This window comes from Elgaria multicarinata, chromosome 1, assembly GCF_023053635.1.
Source record: "Elgaria multicarinata webbii isolate HBS135686 ecotype San Diego chromosome 1, rElgMul1.1.pri, whole genome shotgun sequence".
Classification (NCBI taxonomy): Eukaryota; Metazoa; Chordata; class Lepidosauria; order Squamata; family Anguidae; genus Elgaria; species Elgaria multicarinata.
In genome coordinates, this window is record NC_086171.1 from 182369491 (window position 1) to 182390533 (window position 21043).

Below are 21043 nucleotides of genomic sequence, written 5' to 3' on the forward strand. Positions count from 1 at the left end.
CCATATGAAAAGGAGGACAGGGCTCCTGTATCTTTAACAGTTGTACTGAAAAGGCAATTTCAGCAGGTGTCATTTGTATAGATGGGGAACCTGGGGAAATTTCCTCTTCATCACAACAGTTAAAGCTGCAGGTGCCCTGCCCTCTTTTAAATCTGGTTGCTTTAGTATAGCTCCTGCAGCTTTAACTGTGGTGCTGAAGAGGGAATTTCACCAGGATCTCCATATATACAAATGACCCCTCTAAAATTCCCTTTTCTATGCAACTGTTAAAGATACAAGAGCCCTGTCCTCCTTTTCATATGGTCACCCTACTCTAGAGGAGCTATCTAAGTGCTGAACCCAATCCCCAAAACAGGTTCAGAACCTTGGGTGGCTCTTTTAGAGTTCTGACTGAAACCCAGACAGGATTCACTCCCCGGTGACATCGCAGCCTCCACCGCCATCTCCTATACATGCCTGTGATAACCCTCTCCGCCCCTCCCCACCTCCATGTAATTGAACTCACACACTCACATCCCGCCCTCCACGACGTGCCAATAGGCAATGCAGATGCCAGCAGGCCCGCCCCCTTCCCGCTTTCCCATAGAGCGGCTATTCCTTCAGCCAGCCTCCCCTCCCCACTTCGCCGCCTCGCGCTCCCCCTGGCGGCAGAGCGAGCCTCCCTTTCCTTCCCACAATGCCCGTTTAGCCTGGCTCTGCTGCGGCTGCCTCTGCTCCAAGATGGCGCAGGCGATATTCGAAGCGCTGGAAGGTATATATGTCTGTCTATCTATCCAGGAAGGAGGGGTGGGTGGGTGGTTCGGGTGAGCTGAGGCCTCGCGTCGTCGCGGGCAGAGCTGAGGCGCCACAAGCCCAGACGTGGCTGTTCCACGCCGGGTGCCTCCCCTCCCGCCGCTGTGGACGGGACAGGGGCTGCGAAGGCTGCGGGGCCGCTCCAGGCAGCCGCCGGACCGAGGGAGGGTTCACGGAACAGCCGCCGTGGCTGCGTGTGTGTCTCGCCGTGCTGAGCAGCTGCACCAACCGCGTCCCTTTTCCTCCTGACACGTTCTGGCAGGAAGGAGGAGGGCGACCCTGGTCCAGCTAGAAAACCTTTACCGAACCCAGAAGGGACTCGCCCGTAGTCTGCCAGCAGGGGGTTGGCCGTTGCTGCCGTCTCCTCTTGGCCTAGGGGCTTTAAGCAAGATCCCCCCCCCCAAAAAAGAGGAATCTTTCCCCTCAATGATAACCCAGTTTCTTCCTTTCTGTGTGTAGTGCAGATTTGGGATAACATCACCACCTTTCCCAGAGAAATCCAAACTGGGTGGTGTTCATTGGCATTGCATTAAAGTCTGACTTTGAAAGTGCCGATTGGCTACTGTTTTGTTTTGTTTTGTTTTTTGTTTTAAAGAAAAAGGTTACCTGGGAGGTGTGGCAATTCATGTCTTCAGAATGTTACCCACGTGCAAATTAGGCCTCATCTCCCCGCACCCCTTAAAGTGGTGTTTAAATGGTGCTTAAATCCTTGTTTTCAGTATTTCCAGTATCTGAAACTCAAATATGCTAATGTTGGCTAAAATGTATATTTACGAAAAAAAGATCCCTGCTGGGTCAGGCCAACCGTCCATCTAGTCCAGCATCTTGGTTTCCCACTGTAGCTAACCAGATTCTTGCATAATTTATGCATATAAATCAGGGTTAAAATGCCATTTCTGTCCTGCAAAAAACACTCTTAAGGCAACAATATTGTGCATGGTTAGCTGGAAGCAAATCTTACTGAGTTGGACTTCAGAGTACATTCATAGGGGCTAATAACACATGCATTATATGTTCTTAAATAGCCCTATGGTGCCACAGCAGTAAAGCAAGGTTCCAATATCAAGTCAGTGGTGCTTAATTTCTCAGCTGAGGTACCATCTTTCTTGAAAGGTGTGTCTTACGCTGAAAACTCTTTGGAACTGTTTGTGATGGGAAAGAATAAAGCACATATTTACATATGTATTCTTTTATTACATCAAATATGCCTGAACTAGAGTAACCACTCACTGAAATAAGGCTGGATGTTGGTTGCCCCAGGAAAACACCTCTGAAGTATTCTCTGTACCTGTTACAGACAATTATGTTGATAAGCAGTACGTAAATAAGTGGTACATCAATTACAAAGTACAGATTTATTTTGCATAAGGATATGGGGTGGAAGATATTCTACATGAGTATTTTGGTTACACAGAATGGAAAGTAACCGCGGCTGAGAAGCATTTGTTTCGCTTTCTGACTCGTCACCCTTTGTTTTGAGCATCACAGATTGTTATAAATGATAATGGGATGTTTAGCAGTACTGATGTTCTAGAACCAAAGAAAATCTTAGTGTCATAGATTCAATGTATGGGTTTTTGCTTTGTACTTGGGAGGATCTAACTGATAAATACATGTGGAATCTGACTTTTCCCCAGATGACTGCCATTCCCCTGCCCGCCCCCCAATTATGTGGATTGACCTACTTACTAAGCCATCTGCATTGTTTTACTTGAGCCATTTCTTGACATTTTGTTAACTTTCTGCTCGTGACATATTAATCTGAATGGCAGGGGTTGTGTGTTGTAGAAGTGGGTTAATATTTGCAGAGTTCATGTTGAGTTATGGCTTTAGAAGCTGATTAGTTATGGCACAGACTGGGTTTCTGGCACATAACCTTTTGTGTTAAGTCTCTGTCTGGGCCTTCCAGAGACTAGCAGAGATTGCAGCGGTTCTCAGCCAAGTCAGCAAAGACGTGAATTGAGACAGAGATTTTTGTAGGTTAAAACAAACCTTTTACCAGCAAATAAAGGTATAATTTAGTTATGGCAGTACAGATAAAAATACTTACAAACGGTCAGTCAATACAGCTCACATCAAGTTGGGTAAGGGACATGGAAGTAACTAACATGAAAACACATTTACTTTTATAGACAACCTGTACAATGATGCAACTCCTTGCAACCCTTAATTGAAGACAGTCAGTTAGACAATTATTCAATTATGACACTCAATGTCCAGGTGAAGAGTTGACCTTTAAGTTTCTGCTGAGTCCTCTGTTCTTCCAGATCCTCAGCAATTAACAAAGCAATGGAAAACATAACCAAGATCCATTCCAGGATCCAACACCCCTTCTTATGTTTTACACATTGACTTACAATAACACATTGTACAGTTATTTACACTTTTTCCTCCCTGAACCCTAACTTTTCACAAATCTCCCTGTGTTTGGTGGGACCTAGCAGTTTTGTGAAAATGTCTGCTAGATTCTCTTTAGACTCACAATAAACTAGCTTCAAAACTTCACTGGCTATGTGTTCCTTCACGTTTTGATACTTTATTGCAATATGTTTGGACTTTGACTTAAAAATCTCTGTGTTGGCCAAACCTATGCATGCTTGTGAATGACAGTAAACTGTCACTGGCTTTTCAATATGGACTTGAGGATCTTTTGTTAGTTGCATTAGCCAAGTGACTTCTCCACACAATTCAGATAGAGCACCATACTCAGCCTCGCAGGATGATATTGAGACAAACGCTTGCTTCCTGGACTTCCAGCATATTGGTGCCTTTCTAAATGTCAATACATATCCAGACGTGGATTTGCGGTCCTCGACACAGCCACCCCAGTCTGAATCCACATAGCATAACAGCTTCTTATCTGCATCAGCAGATAACTTCAGGCTATGATTTAAGGTCTCTTTCAAGTACCTTAAAATTCTTTTCACTGCTTGCCAAGTCGGCACAGTTGGATTAGCAACAAACCTGCTTAAAATGTTGACAGAAGCAGACAAATCTGGCCTTGACCAGTTCACTAGGTACATTAGCATTCCCACCACCGAATGATACAAGCCTGGATCACTAAAGTCCTCTCCTTGTAAGTTCTTTAGGGCATCCAACTCCATGGGGCTTTTTGCTGGTTTGCATTGAGACATTCCACACCGTTCCAGCAGACTCAGAATTTTTTGCTTTTGACTCAGTAAAAAACTTCCATCTTCTGCCCGGTTGATTTCTACTCCTAAATAATTCTTTACAACACCTAGGGATTTCAAATTGTACCTGCTACTCAGTTGCTCAGCTACTTTGTTGATTTCAGCGTCACTGGAACAAGATATTATTAAAACATCAACATAAATCAAAATAGTCTTGTAGGCTTTACCTTTTCCCTTTGTATAAAGACAAGGGTCAGCTAGGCTCCTTACAAATCCCATTTCACTCACCAGAGTATTGTTTAGTAAAGAATTCCAGCGCCTAGCACTTTGCTTTAACCCATAAATCGCCTTCTTTAGAAACCACACAGTGCTGTCATCTGTTTCTAAACCTTCAGGCTTCCTTAAATATATTTTCTCAACAATTGGCGCGTTGAGCTAAGCGGTCTGAAAATCGTATTGCCTCACTTTAAGGTTTTCTTTGGCTGCAATTGTCAAAAACAAATGCAAAGTCTTTGATTTTGCTGTTGGAGCGAAAGTTTGGTCATAATCGACCTCCTTAACCTGGTTGAACCCTCGGGCGACTAGTCGAGCCTTGAATCTCTGCTCCCCCATCTCTAACTGCTTGCATTTAAACACCCATCTGCAGGTTAGAGATTTTTGCCCTGCTGGCAAAACTGTCTCCTCAAAAACTCCGTTTTCTTTGAGACTGTCCAGCTCCCTTTGCATGGCACGTTCCCACTGTTGTCTCTCTAAAGAATTCAATTTCTTCACATCAGAGTAGGAATTAGGCTCATAATTAACATAACAAGCATCAAAGCCGTACCTTTTAGGAGGCAAACCTTTATTTACTCTTTGAGAATGTCTAGGACCTTCTTCCTGCTTCTCCTGCTCTGCTAACTCTTGAGCCTCTATACTCGGACTGGTCACTAGCAACTCAGGCTCTTGCCTGCTATCTAGTTCCACCAGGACTTCCGGGTTGTCGTGCACCTCGCTCCAGTTTTGTTCACTGAATCTAGCTGATCTGGAGACCACTATCCTACCGCCTTCACACAGGAACCGCCAGCTATTGTACTCATACCCTACAAAGCGCAACCTGATCCCCTTTGATGAACCTTGCCTTCTCTGTGAAAGTGGAACATTTACAATTGCATAACTCCCCCAAGTTCTTAAGTGCTTGAGGTTTGGTCTTTTGCTGTAAAGCAAAGAAAAAGGAATGTTATTAATGGATTTAGACCAAGTCCTGTTGCAAAGGTAATTAGCTGCCACAAACGCTTCTCCCCACAATTGTGGCTCCGCCTTTGCATCTTTCATCAGGCATTCCTTCTTCTCCTTTAAAATTCCGATCCTCCTCTCTATATTTCCGTTCTGCCACGGACTCTTCGGATCACAGTATTTATGATTTATGCCAGTCTTTTTACAAAACTGCTTGAAATCCAACGACTGAAACTCTCCTCCACGATCCGTCAAAAATTCCCGGACTTGCTTCTGCAGATTTCTCTCTATAAACTTAACCCATTCTTTCACCGTGTTTAAACATTCTGATTTGTGCTTTAACAAATACACCCACGAGAAACGGGTCTTATCATCTAAAATGATTAATGCATATCTAGCTTTTCCATAGCTCTCAGGAAAAGGGCCAGACAAGTCCATATGAATCAATCCCAAAACATTTTTATGCCGCCAGTCTTTGACACGTGGAATATTCATAACCTTAGACTTAGCAATTTTGCATATAGAACAATCAAGATATTTCTTGCACCCCTGAACTTTTACTCCCTCTGAAAAACTCAGAGTTTTGTTCAGAACCTTAAAACTTGAATGTCCAAGTCTTCTATGAAATAAATGGATACAATTGTTATGATTAGGCTGATTTTCATTAGTTTCCATACAACCTGCTTGTATCTCTGAAACTCCTTCCTCATTAGGATTGCCATCTATGAAATACAATCCATTTTTCAGCTTTCCCATTCCTCTTAGGAGTCCATGCTTACGAATAAAGCATTTGTCTTTTTCAAAAGACACACAGAAATCCTTTTCTGTCATATTGGAAACTCCTAGAAGGGAAAAATTCAAACTGGGAACAAACAATGCATTCTCAAAGCACTCTTTCAAAAAAGGTAAGAAGCACGTTCCTTCCCCAAACGCTTGGATCATCTTCCCATCAGCCAGCACTATAGATTTTTCAGAGGAGTCCCTGAAGTTCCGGAAAAAGTCACGTCTATTAGAAATCACAGTGGAACACGCAGAATCTATGAGCCATTCCTTGTTCCCGCCTTCCGCTTGCCTGCAGAGCTGACTTCTCACTTCTGCCGTGACTAGCTGCGCTGATTTACTCTTCCCTCGGGGTTTTTCTTCTTTGTTGGGCTCTGATTGTAATCTGACTCTACAATCCTTTTGAATACGCCCCAACTTCTGGCATCTGAAGCACCGAAGAAACTTTTTAGGCTTGGATTTTCTCGAAGTTGAAAATGCTGACTCATCTTCCTCCTTCTTCACCGAAGCCTTAACCCCTTCATACCCAGACCATTTTGGAAATACGTCTGGTTTGTCGCCTGAACTGCTTTGGGCTTGCTTTCGTAAATTTTTCTTTTGTTGCTCTTCTATCAATCTCCCAGATATTGTATTTAAAGACATGTCCTGGACTCGCAGTGCCTCTAACGTTGTCACCAGTACGTCCCAAGACGGTGGTAAACTGGACAAAACCACATACACTTTCATCTCATCTGTTAAGGGTAAGCCCGCTGCACTTAAACTTTCAAAGCAGTCTCTTAATTCCTGCAAATGAACTTTTATATCTTCTCCCTCTTTCATAAGCGTATGGGAAAGCTTTCTTGTTAAGCTTATTCTAGCGCCTGCAGTCTCTCTGACATATACAAGTCTGAGTCTAGTCCAGATAACGTCAACCATGTCTTCTCTGCTTATATAAGACAGTTGATCGTTCCTCATAGACAAAACAATTTGAGCTTTTGCCCTCTCAGCACGACGTCCCCACTCGCGTAACTCGGCTGCATTCAAATCTTCTGCTGGGGCATTTATTACAACTTCCCACAGTCCAAGATTTCTTAGGCTCATTTCTATCTTAAATGACCATGACATATAATTTTCGTCTATAAGTAACTCAATAGGGACAGTGTTCCCAACATTTACTGCCATAATTTCAATTTAACAGGTTGTTTCTGGTTTACAACCCCTTCAGTGGTTTAATTTCTCTTAGGGCCTGACCGGCTATCCAGATTCAGATTCCTCAGTGCCCTCTTAAATTCAAACCACTCTTGCCAGTCCTTTTCCGTGTGATTTTCCAGACACTGCTATCCGAAATAGCTTCTGTTGTCTGTCCCAATGACTTTTACAAAGATGCACAGGGATTTAATCAACCACGGCTTAATTCTTTAGTCAATACTGCACTTGCTGAGAAAAACTCGTGCGTTATGGCTCAGCTTGGAGTACTGGGCCCATAACCTGTTGAGTTATGGCTTTAGAAGCTGATTAGTTATGGCACAGACTGGGTTTCTGGCACATAACCTTTTGTGTTAAGTCTCTGTCTGGGCCTTCCAGAGACTAGCAGAGATTGCAGCGGTTCTCAGCCAAGTCAGCAAAGACGTGAATTAAGACAGAGATTTTTGTAGGTTAAAACAAACCTTTTACTGGCAAATAAAGGTATAATTTAGTTATGGCAGTACAGATACAAATACTTACAAACGGTCAGTCAATACAGCTCACATGAAGTTGGGTAAGGGACATGGAAGTAACTAACATGAAAACACATTTACTTTTATAGACAACCTGTACAATGATGCAACTCCTTGCAACCCTTAATTGAAGACAATCAGTTAGACAATTATTCAATTATGACACTCAATGTCCAGGTGTAGAGTTGACCTTTAAGTTTCTGCTGAGTCCTCTGTTCTTCCAGATCCTCAGCAATTAACAAAGCAATGGAAAACATAACCAAGATCCATTCCAGGATCCAACAGTTCAATCTTACGGCATGGAGTTGGTCATCAAGGCTCTCCCATCTGCATGTTTCTATCATCATCATCATCTACCTGAAATGAATAAAAACTCTTCATTGTTTAATGAAGAATTCTGTGTCCTTCAAACCTGCATATATACAGTACTGTGCAAAAGTCTTGGGCAACTCTGAAAAATGCAAATTAAAGCCATTTATCTGAGCAGTAAGTGTTTAGCAGTAAACCACTATATAACACTGGAGTAAACAATGAAAAGTAACAAAAACTTACTGTGTTTTTAAATCAAATCAATATTTTGTGTGGCCTCCCTTAGAATGCAAAACTGAAGGAATTTTCTTGGCAGATTGTTGTGTAATTTTTTTCAAGCAGTCCTGTGGTAAATTCTTCCAAGCTTCTATTGAGTTATGGTGGTTATATACAACCTTATTTAGTTATTGCCAGACTGGGCTTCTGGCCAATAACCTTATAGCAGAGTATTTGCAACGGTTTCCAGCAAAGTCAGCAAAGACACAGATTAAGACTGAGATTTTCAATAGGTTTAAACAAACATTTACTGGCATATAAAAATATAATTTAGTTATGGCAATCACAAATACAAATACTTACATACGGTCAGTCAATACAGCTCTGATACATCTCTTAGTGGTTCATTTTGAGTGATACATGTACATGGGAATACATTTGCTTTTATAGACTAACTGTACAGTGATGCAACTGCTTGCCACCCTTAATTGAAACAATCAATTTACCAATTATTCAATTATGACATCAATGTCCAGGTGCAATGTTGACCTTTAAGTTTTCTGCTGAGTCTTCTGATTCCTCCAGCTCCTCAGCAATTAGTAAATCCGTGGAAAACATAACCAGAATCCTAATCCAGGATTCCAACAGCTTCTTGCAGGATTTGCCATAACACTTCTTTTGACTTTGGCTGCTTTTTTTCTTTTCCCTGTCCAAGTGATCTCACAAAGCTTCAATTATGTTGAGGTTGGGGCTCTGAGGTGGCCAATTTAATTCTGTGAGTGTTCCATCTCCAGACTTCCATTCCAAGTAGGTCTTAATTGTGTTTGCTGAGTGTTTGGGATTGTTAGCGTGCTGAAAAATAAAGGTTTTTATTTTTTCAATCAGTCATTTTCTTGAAGGTACAGCATGATGAATCAAGATCTGTTTATATTTCTCAGCATTCATAATTCCATCAGTTTCGACCAGGGCCACATCAACACATTGTGTCAAATCATTACGATCCCATCATGGTAACACTATATCCCTCTTGTGCATTTCTATCACATCGGACACACAATGATATCTGTTGAGTATTTTGGATATTATGAAATAAAAAGCAAGAAATAACACTATGAAGGTGGCATATGAAATGTGTCCCAACAGTTATCAGTGCACGTCAGTACTGCTGTAAAGCATTAGTATAGATCTCTTTAAGATCCCCTACACCATCAGCTGAAATGTACCCCCAAACCATGACAGTCTCGCCACCCATGTTTCACAGAAAGCTGCAGACAGGCATCAATGTATTTCTGACCAACTCTTCTTCTGATATATTGGCGTCTTTGTGAACCAAAGATTTCAAGTTTGGACTCATCACTCCATAAGACTTTCTGTCATGGTGTTGCTCATGTTTATGGTCTTTTACATACTGTAATCTCTTCTGCTTGTTGCTGTTATGGCAGAATGGTTTCTTATTTATTTATTTATTTATTTATTTTATTTATTACATTTATATAACGCCCCATCACCGAAGCTCTCTGGGCGGTTTACAAAAGTTAGCTGCAACACATCCTACAAGATTAGCTGCAACACATCCTAGAAGATTTCTTGTAAGACTTCTTCTAATGGGTGACGTGTGCTACATGACTCTGCCAGATGTTGAGCTAGAACTTCACTGGATTTCATAGAATCATAGAATCATAGAATAGCAGAGTTGGAAGGGCCTACAAGGCCATCGAGTCCAACCCCCTGCTCAATGCAGGAATCCACCCTAAAGCATCCCTGACAGATGCTTGTCCAGCTGCCTCTTGAAGGCCTCTAGTGTGGGAGAGCCCACAACCTCCCTAGGTAACTGATTCCATTGTCACACTGCTCTAACAGTCAGGAAGTTTTTCCTGATGTCCAGCTGGAATCTTGCTTCCTTTAACTTGTCCATTATTCCGTGTCCTGCACTATGGGAGGATCAAGAAGAGATCCTGGCCCTCCTCTGTGTGACAACCTTTTAAGTATTTGAAGAGTGCTATCATGTCTCCCCTCAATCTTCTCTTCTCCAGGCTAAACATGCCCAGTTCTTTCAGTCTCTCTTCATAGGGCTTTGTTTCTAGACCTCTGATCATCCTGGTTGCCCTCTTCTGAACACGCTACAGCTTGTCTGCGTCCTTCTTGAATTGTGGAGCCCAGAACTGGACACAATACTCTAGATGAGGCCTAACCAGGTCCGAATAGAGAGGAACCAGTACCTCACGTGATTTGGAAGCTATACTTCTATTAATGCAGCCCAAAATAGCATTTGCCTTTCTTGCAGCCATATCGCACAGTTGGCTCATATTCAGCTTGTGATCTACAACAATTCCAAGATCTTTCTCGTTTGTAGTATTGCTGAGCCAAGTGTCCCCCATCTTGTAACTGTGCATTTGGTTTCTATTCCCTAAATGTAGAACTTGGCATTTACCTTATTAAATTTCATTCTGTTGTTTTCAGCCCAGCACTCCAGCCTATCAAGATCACTTTGAAGTTTGTTTCTGTCTTCCAGGGTATTAGCTATCCCACCCAATTTTGTGTCATCTGCAAATTTGATCAGCGTTCCCTGCACCTCCTCGTCCAAATCATTAATAAAAATGTTGAAGAGCACTGGGCCCAGGACTGAGCCCTGCGGCACCCCACTCGTTGCCTCTCCCCAGTTTGAGAAGGTTCCATTGATAAGTACTCTTTGAGTCCGATTCTGTAGCCAACTGTGGATCCACCTAATAGTTGTTCCATCTAGCCCACTTTTAGCTAGTTTGTTAATCAGAATGTCATGTGGTACTTTGTCAAAAGCTTTGCTGAAGTCAAGATATATGACGTCCACAGCATTCCCACAGTCCACAAGGGAGGTTATCCTATCAAAAAATGAGATCAAATTTCCTTCTGTCCCTCATAGGTAGTAACCTTTAAGTGCTGTTCATAAGATGAAGACAGCTTTTGGGATCTTCCACTGCATTTTCTGTCTTCAACTTGCCCAGTTTCTTCAAATTTCTTTATGACAGCTTGAACAACACACCTTGAAAATCTGGTTAGGTGGACTATTGCTCACTGAGAATTGCTTTGTTGATGCAAAACTATGATTTTTATATCTATCAAACTGTGTTAGCTTAGCCATTTCCAAACCTCTCCTTGAGGCACTCCAGCCATTCCATGTGCTTTGTTTGTTGTTTATTCGTTCAGTCGTTTCCGACTCTTCGTGACTTCATGGACCAGCCCACGCCAGAGCTTTCTGTCGGCCATTGCCACCCCCAGCTCTCCCAAGGTCAAGTCTGTCACCTCCAGAATATCATCCATCCATCTTGCCCTTGGTCGGCCCCTCTTCCTTTTGCCTTCCACTTTCCCTAGCATCAGCCTCTTCTGTATTTGTTAAATTCCACCACCAGGACACCTACTTCAGCTAATCAATACCTCATTAAGTGGAATCCGGTGTGCTGGTGGTGAATTTTAACAAATGCAATACATGGAGTGAAACTGTTCATGGAATAGCTGGGGTGCCTTGAGGAGAAGTTTGGGAAACAAACTTGTATTCCTCTAGCAATATCACAAGATACCTTTTTTTTTTTTTTTTTGGAAAACGCAAGGAATTCTTGTTCCTTTTAAATTAATGTTTATTTGTATTTATTCTAATGTTATGGGGTTGGACTCGATGGCCTTATAGGCCCCTTCCAACTCTACTATTCTATGATTCTATGATATAGTGTTTTTCTGAACAAATAAACACTTAATGCCCAGATAAATAACCTTAAACATACTTTTTGGGGATGACCTAAGACTTTTGCACGATACTGGGTGACTTAAGACTTTTGCACTAGTTACATTAGGTAATATATTCATAAATCAGTCACTCTCTGATGCCAATAGCATTTTTATCCTGGTATAGTGTTTTGAGTAACTCAGATGTGTACATAATCTTCACACGAAATACTGTTCAATGATCAGAACCTTAGGAAGTCTTTAATGAGAAAAGAACCTTCATACCTTGGAAGTCACACTTGTGAAAGTGCCTTCATATCTAGGGAAGCAAATAGTAGAGTTTATTTCCTAGGGAAAAAGAAGGGAAGAGGGACAAGATTCTGGGATTGGTAGCTCTTCTGTCTCCTGCATTTATTTTGACATCCAAGCTGCTTTATTAAGATAATAAAAGGAAAGGTAATCTGTTGGCTAATTTGGAATTATGAATTATCTTCCAAACGGTGGACAAAAGGATGCTTCCAAACAGAAGACTCCTGGCACTGCTAATCAAAAGGCAATGGGTAGCTGTTTCATCTTTTCTTCCTAAACAGATTTTTCTCTTTCTCTTTCTGGTAAGAAAAACAATCAGAAGAAGCAGTGGAAAAACACAGGGGAGTTACAAATGGAAGACAACAGTCTGGACCCTCTGTAAAATTTCACGAATGAGACAGGGTGATTGCATAATAAAAGCCTCATCTGGAAGGCCCCAAAGTGCAATTATTCAAACCCACCCGCAATCAGAATTAGCTGGCTTGTCCAGTCTGTAACCTTAAACCAATTTGCCAGGAAGCAATAGACAATTGATCAAAGCAAAGCTCAAAACAGTATTGGTCTGTACCTGGATTCTCTTATCAATAAACTTTGCCCCAATAAAAATGAAAATAAGAATATGATTTCCATCCTAGATAAACGCAAGGTCTGCCGAGAGCTCATAAACCAAGCATGAAAATGATAGCTCCCCACATCCATGTTTTATCCTCAGCTTTTGGTGTGCAAGGGCTGTGTCTCTGGAGTTTCCATTTCACTATTATGGACCATATTTATGGAGAATAGGCCTATCAAAGGTTTTGTCTAATCTTTTTTAAAAGCCACCTACACTGGCACACATGTAACTTGTGGTTCCATAAGCTTAGTAAACATTATGTACAGCACTGCATCTTTTCGTCAGCCCTGAGCCTACTGCTAAACAACTTTATTAGATGTCTGTCCAGAAATTGTAGGATTATGCAAGAGGGAGAAAAACATTATCTGTCCTCTGCAATTATTCACATCATGTTTTCTTTTGGCAATCTTTCTTTTCTAAATTAAAAAGCTTCGCATTTATTAATCTTTTCCTGTAGGAAGATGTTTAAACTCTAACCAAGTGATGCAGAATCTCAGTCTGGAGATTAAATCTGAACATCCAGGAGTCCTTAGATGGCAATGTCACCTTGCCTGGGCTTTATTTCCTAACCACTGATTGTCCAGAACAGTGGGTTAAAATGAAAGCCAGTGTGGTGGTGTGGTAAGAGTGTTGGACTAGAATTAGGATACACAGGTTAAAATCCCCATTAGGCCATGAAGCTCACTGGGTGACTTTGGAACAGTCACAAGCCTACCTCATCGGTCTCTTGCGAGGATAAATGTGTCTGTGCAGCGGGGAAGGGGAGAAAAACAAACACCAAGTATGCCCCTTGAGCTTCTTGGAGGAAATGTATGATATAAATGTAGTAATACATAAATGTAGATTGTGTGAAAGTATGGGCATGCAGTGAAACAGTTGTGTGATTGCTTCAAGTCCTAATCAATACCCAAGTTTTGGTCGAGACAGAAGATTTTCTGTCCTACTGAAAAGATTTTTGAGAATTACTCAGTAGGTTAAGATGGGGCAGATGGGCTGGCAACCTGAGCAGGCACTCAGAATATTTGATTCGAATCCTGGACTTGGGTCCTGGAAGTAATCTTCCTGCTCCTACTCCTTGGAGTTTAGAGGGAAAGACTGAGCAACCTTGTTGATTTAGAACCATTAATGTGATATTTGTTTTATTTATTAAAGCATTTGTATCCTGTCCTATATCACAAGGATCTCAGGCCTGCGTACAGATAAAATCATACAAACAATATAAAACCATAAAGGTTTAGAAGTTTGGGGTGTGGACATATTGGGGTGAATGTGATGCAATAAGGCAGTTTATTGCCCAAAGAGTCAGAAACAAAAGGTGACATTGTACCCTAATTAGGACATTGGGTTTTGTATGTTTGATATGTTTAATATAGCATTTTAATATTTTTAATGCAGTCATAGAATCAGAATAGTAGAGTTGGAATTTATTTATTTATTTATTTATTTATTTATTACATTTTTATACCGCCCAATAGCCGAAGCTCTCTGGGCGGTTCACAAAAATTAAAACCACAGTAAAACACCCAACAGGTTAAAACACAATTACGAAATACAGTATAAAAAGCGCAACCAGGATAAAACCATACAGCAAAGTTGATATAAGATTAAAATACAGAGTTAAAACAGTAAAATTTAAATTTAAGTTAAAATTAAGTGTTAAAATACTGAGTGAATAAAAAGGTCTTCAGCTGGCGACGAAAGGAGTACAGTGTAGGTGCCAGGCGGACCTCTCTGGGGAGCTCATTCCACAACCGGGGTGCCACAGCGGAGAAGGCCCTCCTCCTAGTAGCCACCTGCCTCACTTCCTTTGGCAGGGGCTCACGGAGAAGGGCCCCTGTAGATGATCTTAAGGTCCGGGTAGGTACATATGGGAGGAGGCGTTCCTTCAGATAACCTGGCCCCAAACCGTTAAGGGCTTTAAATGTCAATACCAGCACTTTGAATTGGGCCCGGACCTGGACTGGCAGCCAATGAAGTTGTAAAAGGACTGGCGTAATGTGATCTCGCCGGCCATTCCCTGTTAATAACCTTGCTGCCCTGTTTTGCACCAGTTGAAGTTTCCAGACCGTTTTCAAAGGCAGCCCCACGTATAACGCAAGGGGCCTATAAGGCCATTGAGTCCAACCTTCTACCCAATGCAGGAATCCACCTTAAAGCATACCTGACAGATGGTTGTCCACCTGCCTCTTGAAGGCCTCTAGTGTGGGAGAGCCCACAACCTCCCTAGGGAATTGGTTCCATTGTCGAACTACTCTAACAGTCAGGAAGTTCTTCGTGATGTCCAGCCGGAATGTGGCTTCCTGTAACTTTATCCCATTATTCCGTGTCCTGCACTCAGGGAGGATAGAGAAGAGATCCTGGCCCTCCTCTGTGTGACAACCTTTCAAGTATTTGAAGAGTGCTATCATGTCTCTCCTCAATCTTCTCTTCTCTAGGCTAAACATGCCCAGTTCTTTCAATCTCTCCTCATAGGGCTTTGTTTCCAGACCCCTGATCATCCTGGTTGCCCTCCTCTGAACCCCCTCCAGTCAAACCATTCCAGTTTACTTATCTTTGTTGTTCTTGAAACTGTGGGCATTTCAGAATACAGCCTCACTAACCACCATTTCTTTCCCCTTCAGGAATGGATAATCAGACAGTGCTGGCAGTTCAGTCCTTGTTAGATGGCCAAGGAGGAGTAACTGATCCATCGGCGCAAACTGTGAACACGTCCACCACCATCCAGTCCATGGGTAGGTTCCTTGTTTGCATGTTAAAGGAGATTGAAAGGGGAAAGCGTCAAGAGTTGGGGGCTCCCAGTGTGCCAGTTGCCTTGTCGCTTTATCTGTCCCTATGTTATTCAGAAACAATTTGCTAGAACCCCTTCATTGAAGCTTGGGCCATGTGCATCTCTCAAAGGAATCAAAGCTTCCCTAACCCCTATCTTCACGCACCAGCTACATGATCCCAGGAACCAGGTACATCAGCTTCCTCCAACCTGGTGCTCATCAGATGTGTTGGACAGTAACCCACATCCTGCTTAACCACCATGGCCCTTGGGATTGGCCATGCTGGCTGGAGACAAACGTCAAATATCATGAAAGGACAGCAAAGTGTGGGGATGCCTGGGTGCTGTCATGCCAAAGGCTGTCTGGACTCCCCAATTTCTTTCATAACCACTGCCACTCAGTTGGTCTACAACTCTTTGGGCAAGGGGAGCGGCAATATTCGCTGGTAATTTTAGACCAGGGCAGGAGCAACAGCCAGCTCTAGCTCCTCATCATTGCCAGTTGATATTCAGCCCATCCACCTTTTCTTCTCCCTTGCTCTAAGTCTGTAGGATGATCCAGCAGCTGGGCATGTGGGCGAAATAATCCTTGGGCTGTCTGAAGTACAAAGTCAAATCCCGGGTTCCAAATTAAGGATCTTTGTTATTATCAAAGAATAAACAAATAAGTGTAGAGAGGAAAAGAACAGGCAGGTGTTTTACTCTGTGTATACAAAGTGTGAATAGAAATGCATGTCTCCAAACATATAGCGGACATGGCGGCACTGCTGTCTGGTACGTGTTCATTGTAGGTTTTCAAGCGTTTGAAGGTGTGCATCTCTTCTTGACAGGCATAGGCAGAAAAGCATGATTGCCATGGAAAGTGTGAACTTTGCTTCAGACAGAAAGCGCCGTTCAAAAGTTAAGCATTGGTTGTCACCGTTAGGAAAAATTGCACTGCTTGACACTTAGCCTCGGGCTAAGAGCCTCTGTTTACTTTCTCTTGCTGATATGCTACTTCCCCTTGAGGACAGCTGAAAAGGGTCTGGTTCGGATTAATAACTTCTTTTTCCAATTGCAGATGATGAAGATGTATTTCTTTGTGGAAAGTGTAAGAAGCAGTTCAACTCACTGCCGGCATTCATGACCCACAAGCGGGAGCAGTGTCAAGGCAATACCCCCTCATTGGCTACGGTCTCACTGGCTACTAACAGCATATATACTCCATCCGTTACCTCAGTGCAGCAGGCTCAGACCGGCAATCGCCAGGTAGAAATGCTGAATAGCATGAGATAACCCTAAACCAGCTGCAGCAGTTTAGAGATACATCTTTCAGAAAAATCCCAAAGATCTTTCTACGTTGGATTAACAGGAGCATTTGTCACATTATTTACAAATACTATAATAGACTGCAGAATTTCATTATTTACAGTGGCTCTTTCTTTTTCACCTCCCTCCATGCCAAAGTATACCCTTAATATTGTTATTGCATTGTGTTAGTTTATTCACATGATGGTAATGAGGTACTTAGCTAGTTGAGTTTTACTGTAGAACCTACAAGGCACCTAAAAGCCTTATAAATTTATTTTGGCATAAGCTGTAGCTCACCTTATCAGATGCACAGAATATTATGGAGTGTTTCAGATTTATATCCAGTACATATGGGGGAGTGCAGGGAAAGAATGGTAAACAGTAAAGCCAGCGAGGCGCTTCTGGACTCATTGTTTGCAATTCCCGACCCACCCCTTCTCTCATGTACTGTATATAAACCCGAAATTCTCCATAATACGTCATGCATCTGATGAAGTGGCTTATGCCAGGATAAATGTGTTAAACTTTAAGATGCCACAAGACTTTTTGGTTTTGCTGGTAACATGGCTATGCCTAGAGCTCATTCACAATGGGCCCATTCAGAAGACACCTTAAACCATGTCTTTAACTATGGTGAATAAGGCTTTCTGCTTTATTCACCATGGTTAAAGACATGGTTTAAGGTGTCTTCTGAACACAGCCCAGCTTTCTGGCTTAACCACTATGGTTAAAGACATGGTTTAAGGTGTCTTTTGAACGGGGCCACTATTTTATTTATTTATTTATTTATTTTATTACATTTTTATACTGCCCAATAGCCGAAGCGGTTCCATGGAATTCTGCTTTACTCTTGCAGGCGAACGTGGTAACAAACCTAACCAGACTGGAAAGGAGATATAAGATGTTGCATACACCTTAGCATCTTACAACTGGATTAACAAATTATCTATAAATTTATTTCTGTTAATTTAACACATGGGAGAGTATAACATTGAAACAGGGGTCTTATGCAATGAAAGTGCCATCATATCAAAAAGACAGATGTCCAGCCTATGTGTTATTTTAACCAGGGGACCCTTGAAATCCCAATCAAATCCATATCTTGAGATATATAAAACTTTTGTGTCTTATCTTTAACGATCTCGTGAATTTGGGGGCAAGCCTCCAAACCTCAACATGAAGGCATTAATCCTTCATGTTAGCCTCAATGTGTGAGCATCCAATTATTAAGATGATTATAAATTAATCCCAGTTAAGCATAGTTCTAAACCTCTATCTTCCTCTATTTTATCCAAGCTTAAAACTCTCTGAGTGTGTGTGTGTGTGTGTGTGTGTGTGTGTGTGTGTGTGTGTGTGTGTATTATAAGCCAGCTCTGCTCTAAGGCAGCAAGAGACCCTTGGGGGCTTAAAAAGTTGGGTATTATAATATTTTGTTCCGTGACATGTCCACTTCTCTCTGCTCTGATAAGCCTATAGAGACACCTTCCTCACTTTTCGGGGCTCCTTTTCAGAGCAGTTACTACAAAAAAAAAAATTTTAGAAGCCGGAGAATGAAAAGGGTTAGTGATCAGAGCGGAGAGGGACCTGGGATATGTTCCAGAGCCAGCTGCAGGACTGAAGGAGAAGGAGGAAGAGAAAAATCCACGGCAAGCCCAGTTGTGTCAGGCATACAGAGAGGTCCACCTGGCGCCTACACTGTACTCCTTTCATCACCAGCTGAAGACCTTTTTATTCTCTCAGTATTTTAACACTTAACTTTAACTTAAATTTAAATTTTACTGTTCTAACTCTGTATTTTAATCTTATATAAATTTTTGCTGCGTGGTTTTATCCTGGCGGTGCTTTTTATACTGTATTTTGTATTTGTGTTTTTAACCTGTTGGTTGTTTTGTTGTGGTTTTAATTTTTGTGAACCACCAAGAGAGCTTCAGCTATTGGGCAGTATAAAAATGTAATAAATAAATAAAATAAATACATGGGTTGATCAGCAAAGTACCCACCCACCGTGGCTTATTCGCAGGGTGACTTAGTGTGACGTGTGAACCTGCCCATTGGAGCATTCCGTAGGTCCTTTCCATTCCTTGTCTGGTAGAGAGAGATTTCACAGACTAGCTGACATTTTGTTTTAGCCTGTTTTAATATGGTCCATAAGATTTTTGTTTTTTAAAAAATTCTGTGCTGAAATCTAATGCCAGGTTTCTCCCCCCCCCCACTCCTCCTCCTCCTCCTTTACAGATCTCTACATATATTACTGTCCCACCCTCTCCTCTAATCCAGACGCTAGTACAAGGGAATATTTTAGTAAGTGATGAGGTCTTGATGTCAGCTATGTCTGCATTTACAACTCTAGATCAACCGATGTCCACAGGGCAACCCTCTGTGCAGGTAAGCAGAGTATTTACCTGTCCTTCACGATGCATATAAGTGCTGGCAAATTACATGTGGAAGGTTAAGAGGGAATTTTATAGGGCGCTCGCTGGGATGGCACAAAATGCCAGAAGCTTGTCAGAGCATCTCCACAGCTCTGAATGAAATAACCAGATGATATCGTTGGTATAAAAGTCATCATTTTACAAAATGACTGGATTCACAGTCTGACAGTACGATGTATGTAGTGATATCTACCAAATTAGTACACAATGTATTCAGTGAGCGTTGTGTACTAAATTACCATTTAAAGAAGAGGTTATACCTGTTACACATCAAAACATGTTATATATGTCTTATTTTGAAGTAACCCTTGCTGACGAATATAGAAGGTTGGCGTTAAGCTACAATTTGTGTCCAAACACATTATCACTGCATAATGATACAGACTATCCCCAGCTCACACCCACTTCTCATTGTAAGACATTGCATCTTAATCTGTGCATGGGAAAAGCTGCTGCCGTTGTTGCTTCAGGGCGATGCACAGAGCAGTGCTTCCAATTGTCCTTACGGATGGGTATGCAATGATCAGGAGGAGTAGAACTTAAGAACATAAGAAGTGCCCTGATGCTGGATCAGACCGAGGGTCCATCTAGTCCAGTACTCTGTTCACACAGTGGCCAACCAGCCAATGACTAGAAAGCTTACACTCCCACATGTACAGTAAAAAGACACTTCTGTAAAGCAAAACAAATGCAAGTGGACCTGCACAACATGTTGCAGCGTGGAGGACTTGTTGCCAGCCTGCCAGCCATGCTGTCTTTCAAGATACTCTATTACATTCCCCTCTCCTTCATTTTTCATTTTTCTTTTTATCTCCACAGCATTCTGTGGCTACCAAACATGTTCAGACCTCATTGGGATGTTTTGGGTCCCCCCCCTTAACTTTCCCCCCTAAATTGTTTGTTTGTTGTACTTCTGCAAATCTTGGGGTTAGGGATGTGGCGGCCGCCCGAATGAGTCTGAAAGTCTGATGGATCCCCCTACGTCCGCCCCCCCCGACCAAGGCAGGTGCCCATGGCGCGCCCATGGACCCGTGCTCCGAGCACCCACAAGGCCCAATGAGCGCTAGCAGCCGTCTGCCCTTCCCCCTGTTGTGTCAATGGCGGCCGTAAAGGCCCCATTTATGCAAGGGGAAAAATGCGCAATTTCCAGAGCTTCCGTTGTTGCACACAATGGAGGCTCCGGAAATTGCACATTTCCCCCGTTGCATAAGTGGTAGATGTAAAGGCCCCACTGACGCAAGAGAAAAGGCTACCTCTCTGGAATATTTGAAGAAGGGAACCCAAACTTATTAAAGTTCTGTTATTTGATCACAAACTTATTTCATCCTATGACAACAGTATTCAGTGTAGAAGTAAGCTTTGATGTTGCAGATGATGTTATCTACAAATGTGATCTTGATTTATGAATCGTGGTCTGAGCCTGAACCCAAACCTTTTGAATGCTTTCTTCCCAAAGTTTTGCTAATTGCTCATTTTGTCGTTTTAGAGCAGCTTGAATATGCATGCTGGAGTGGGATACCTCTCTCAGCCACCACCTCAGCCTCCTCCCCCACCACCTCAGCCTCCTCCCCCACCACCTCAATCTCTTGGAGCACCAGGCCAGGCCAACGCAGGTAGCAGCAGCGTAGTGGAAGTGTACAGTGCGCCTGCACCCATGCCTGGGAATGGTACAGTCGAGATACAGAACCTGAGAATGCAGCCCTACCCACCCATGGAGGTAATGATTGGTTTTCGGCTGCATAGCGCAGCATTCGGCTCCAGTGTTGCTTGCTGCCGCCTTTCCGATGAGTGTGTGGTCA

The 21043-nt window shown here is 42.4% G+C and overlaps 1 protein-coding gene across 2 annotated transcripts in view; it reads left to right on the forward strand.

Moving 5' to 3' along the window:
- Positions 1–616: 616 nt before the first annotated feature.
- ZNF341 (zinc finger protein 341) overlaps positions 617–21043 on the forward strand; it is a 53786-nt gene continuing 33359 nt past the window's right edge. The window contains exons 1-5 of one of the 2 annotated variants that reach the window (XM_063145113.1): positions 617–751; positions 15377–15487; positions 16583–16770; positions 19048–19197; positions 20731–20961. In XM_063145113.1, the coding sequence (XP_063001183.1) occupies positions 721–751; positions 15377–15487; positions 16583–16770; positions 19048–19197; positions 20731–20961 (711 nt within the window). In that variant the 5' untranslated portion in view covers positions 617–720. Of the gene's footprint in view, positions 752–15376; positions 15488–16582; positions 16771–19047; positions 19198–20730; positions 20962–21043 lie in introns of those variants that run through there. The other variant, XM_063145121.1, reaches the window with a different exon arrangement.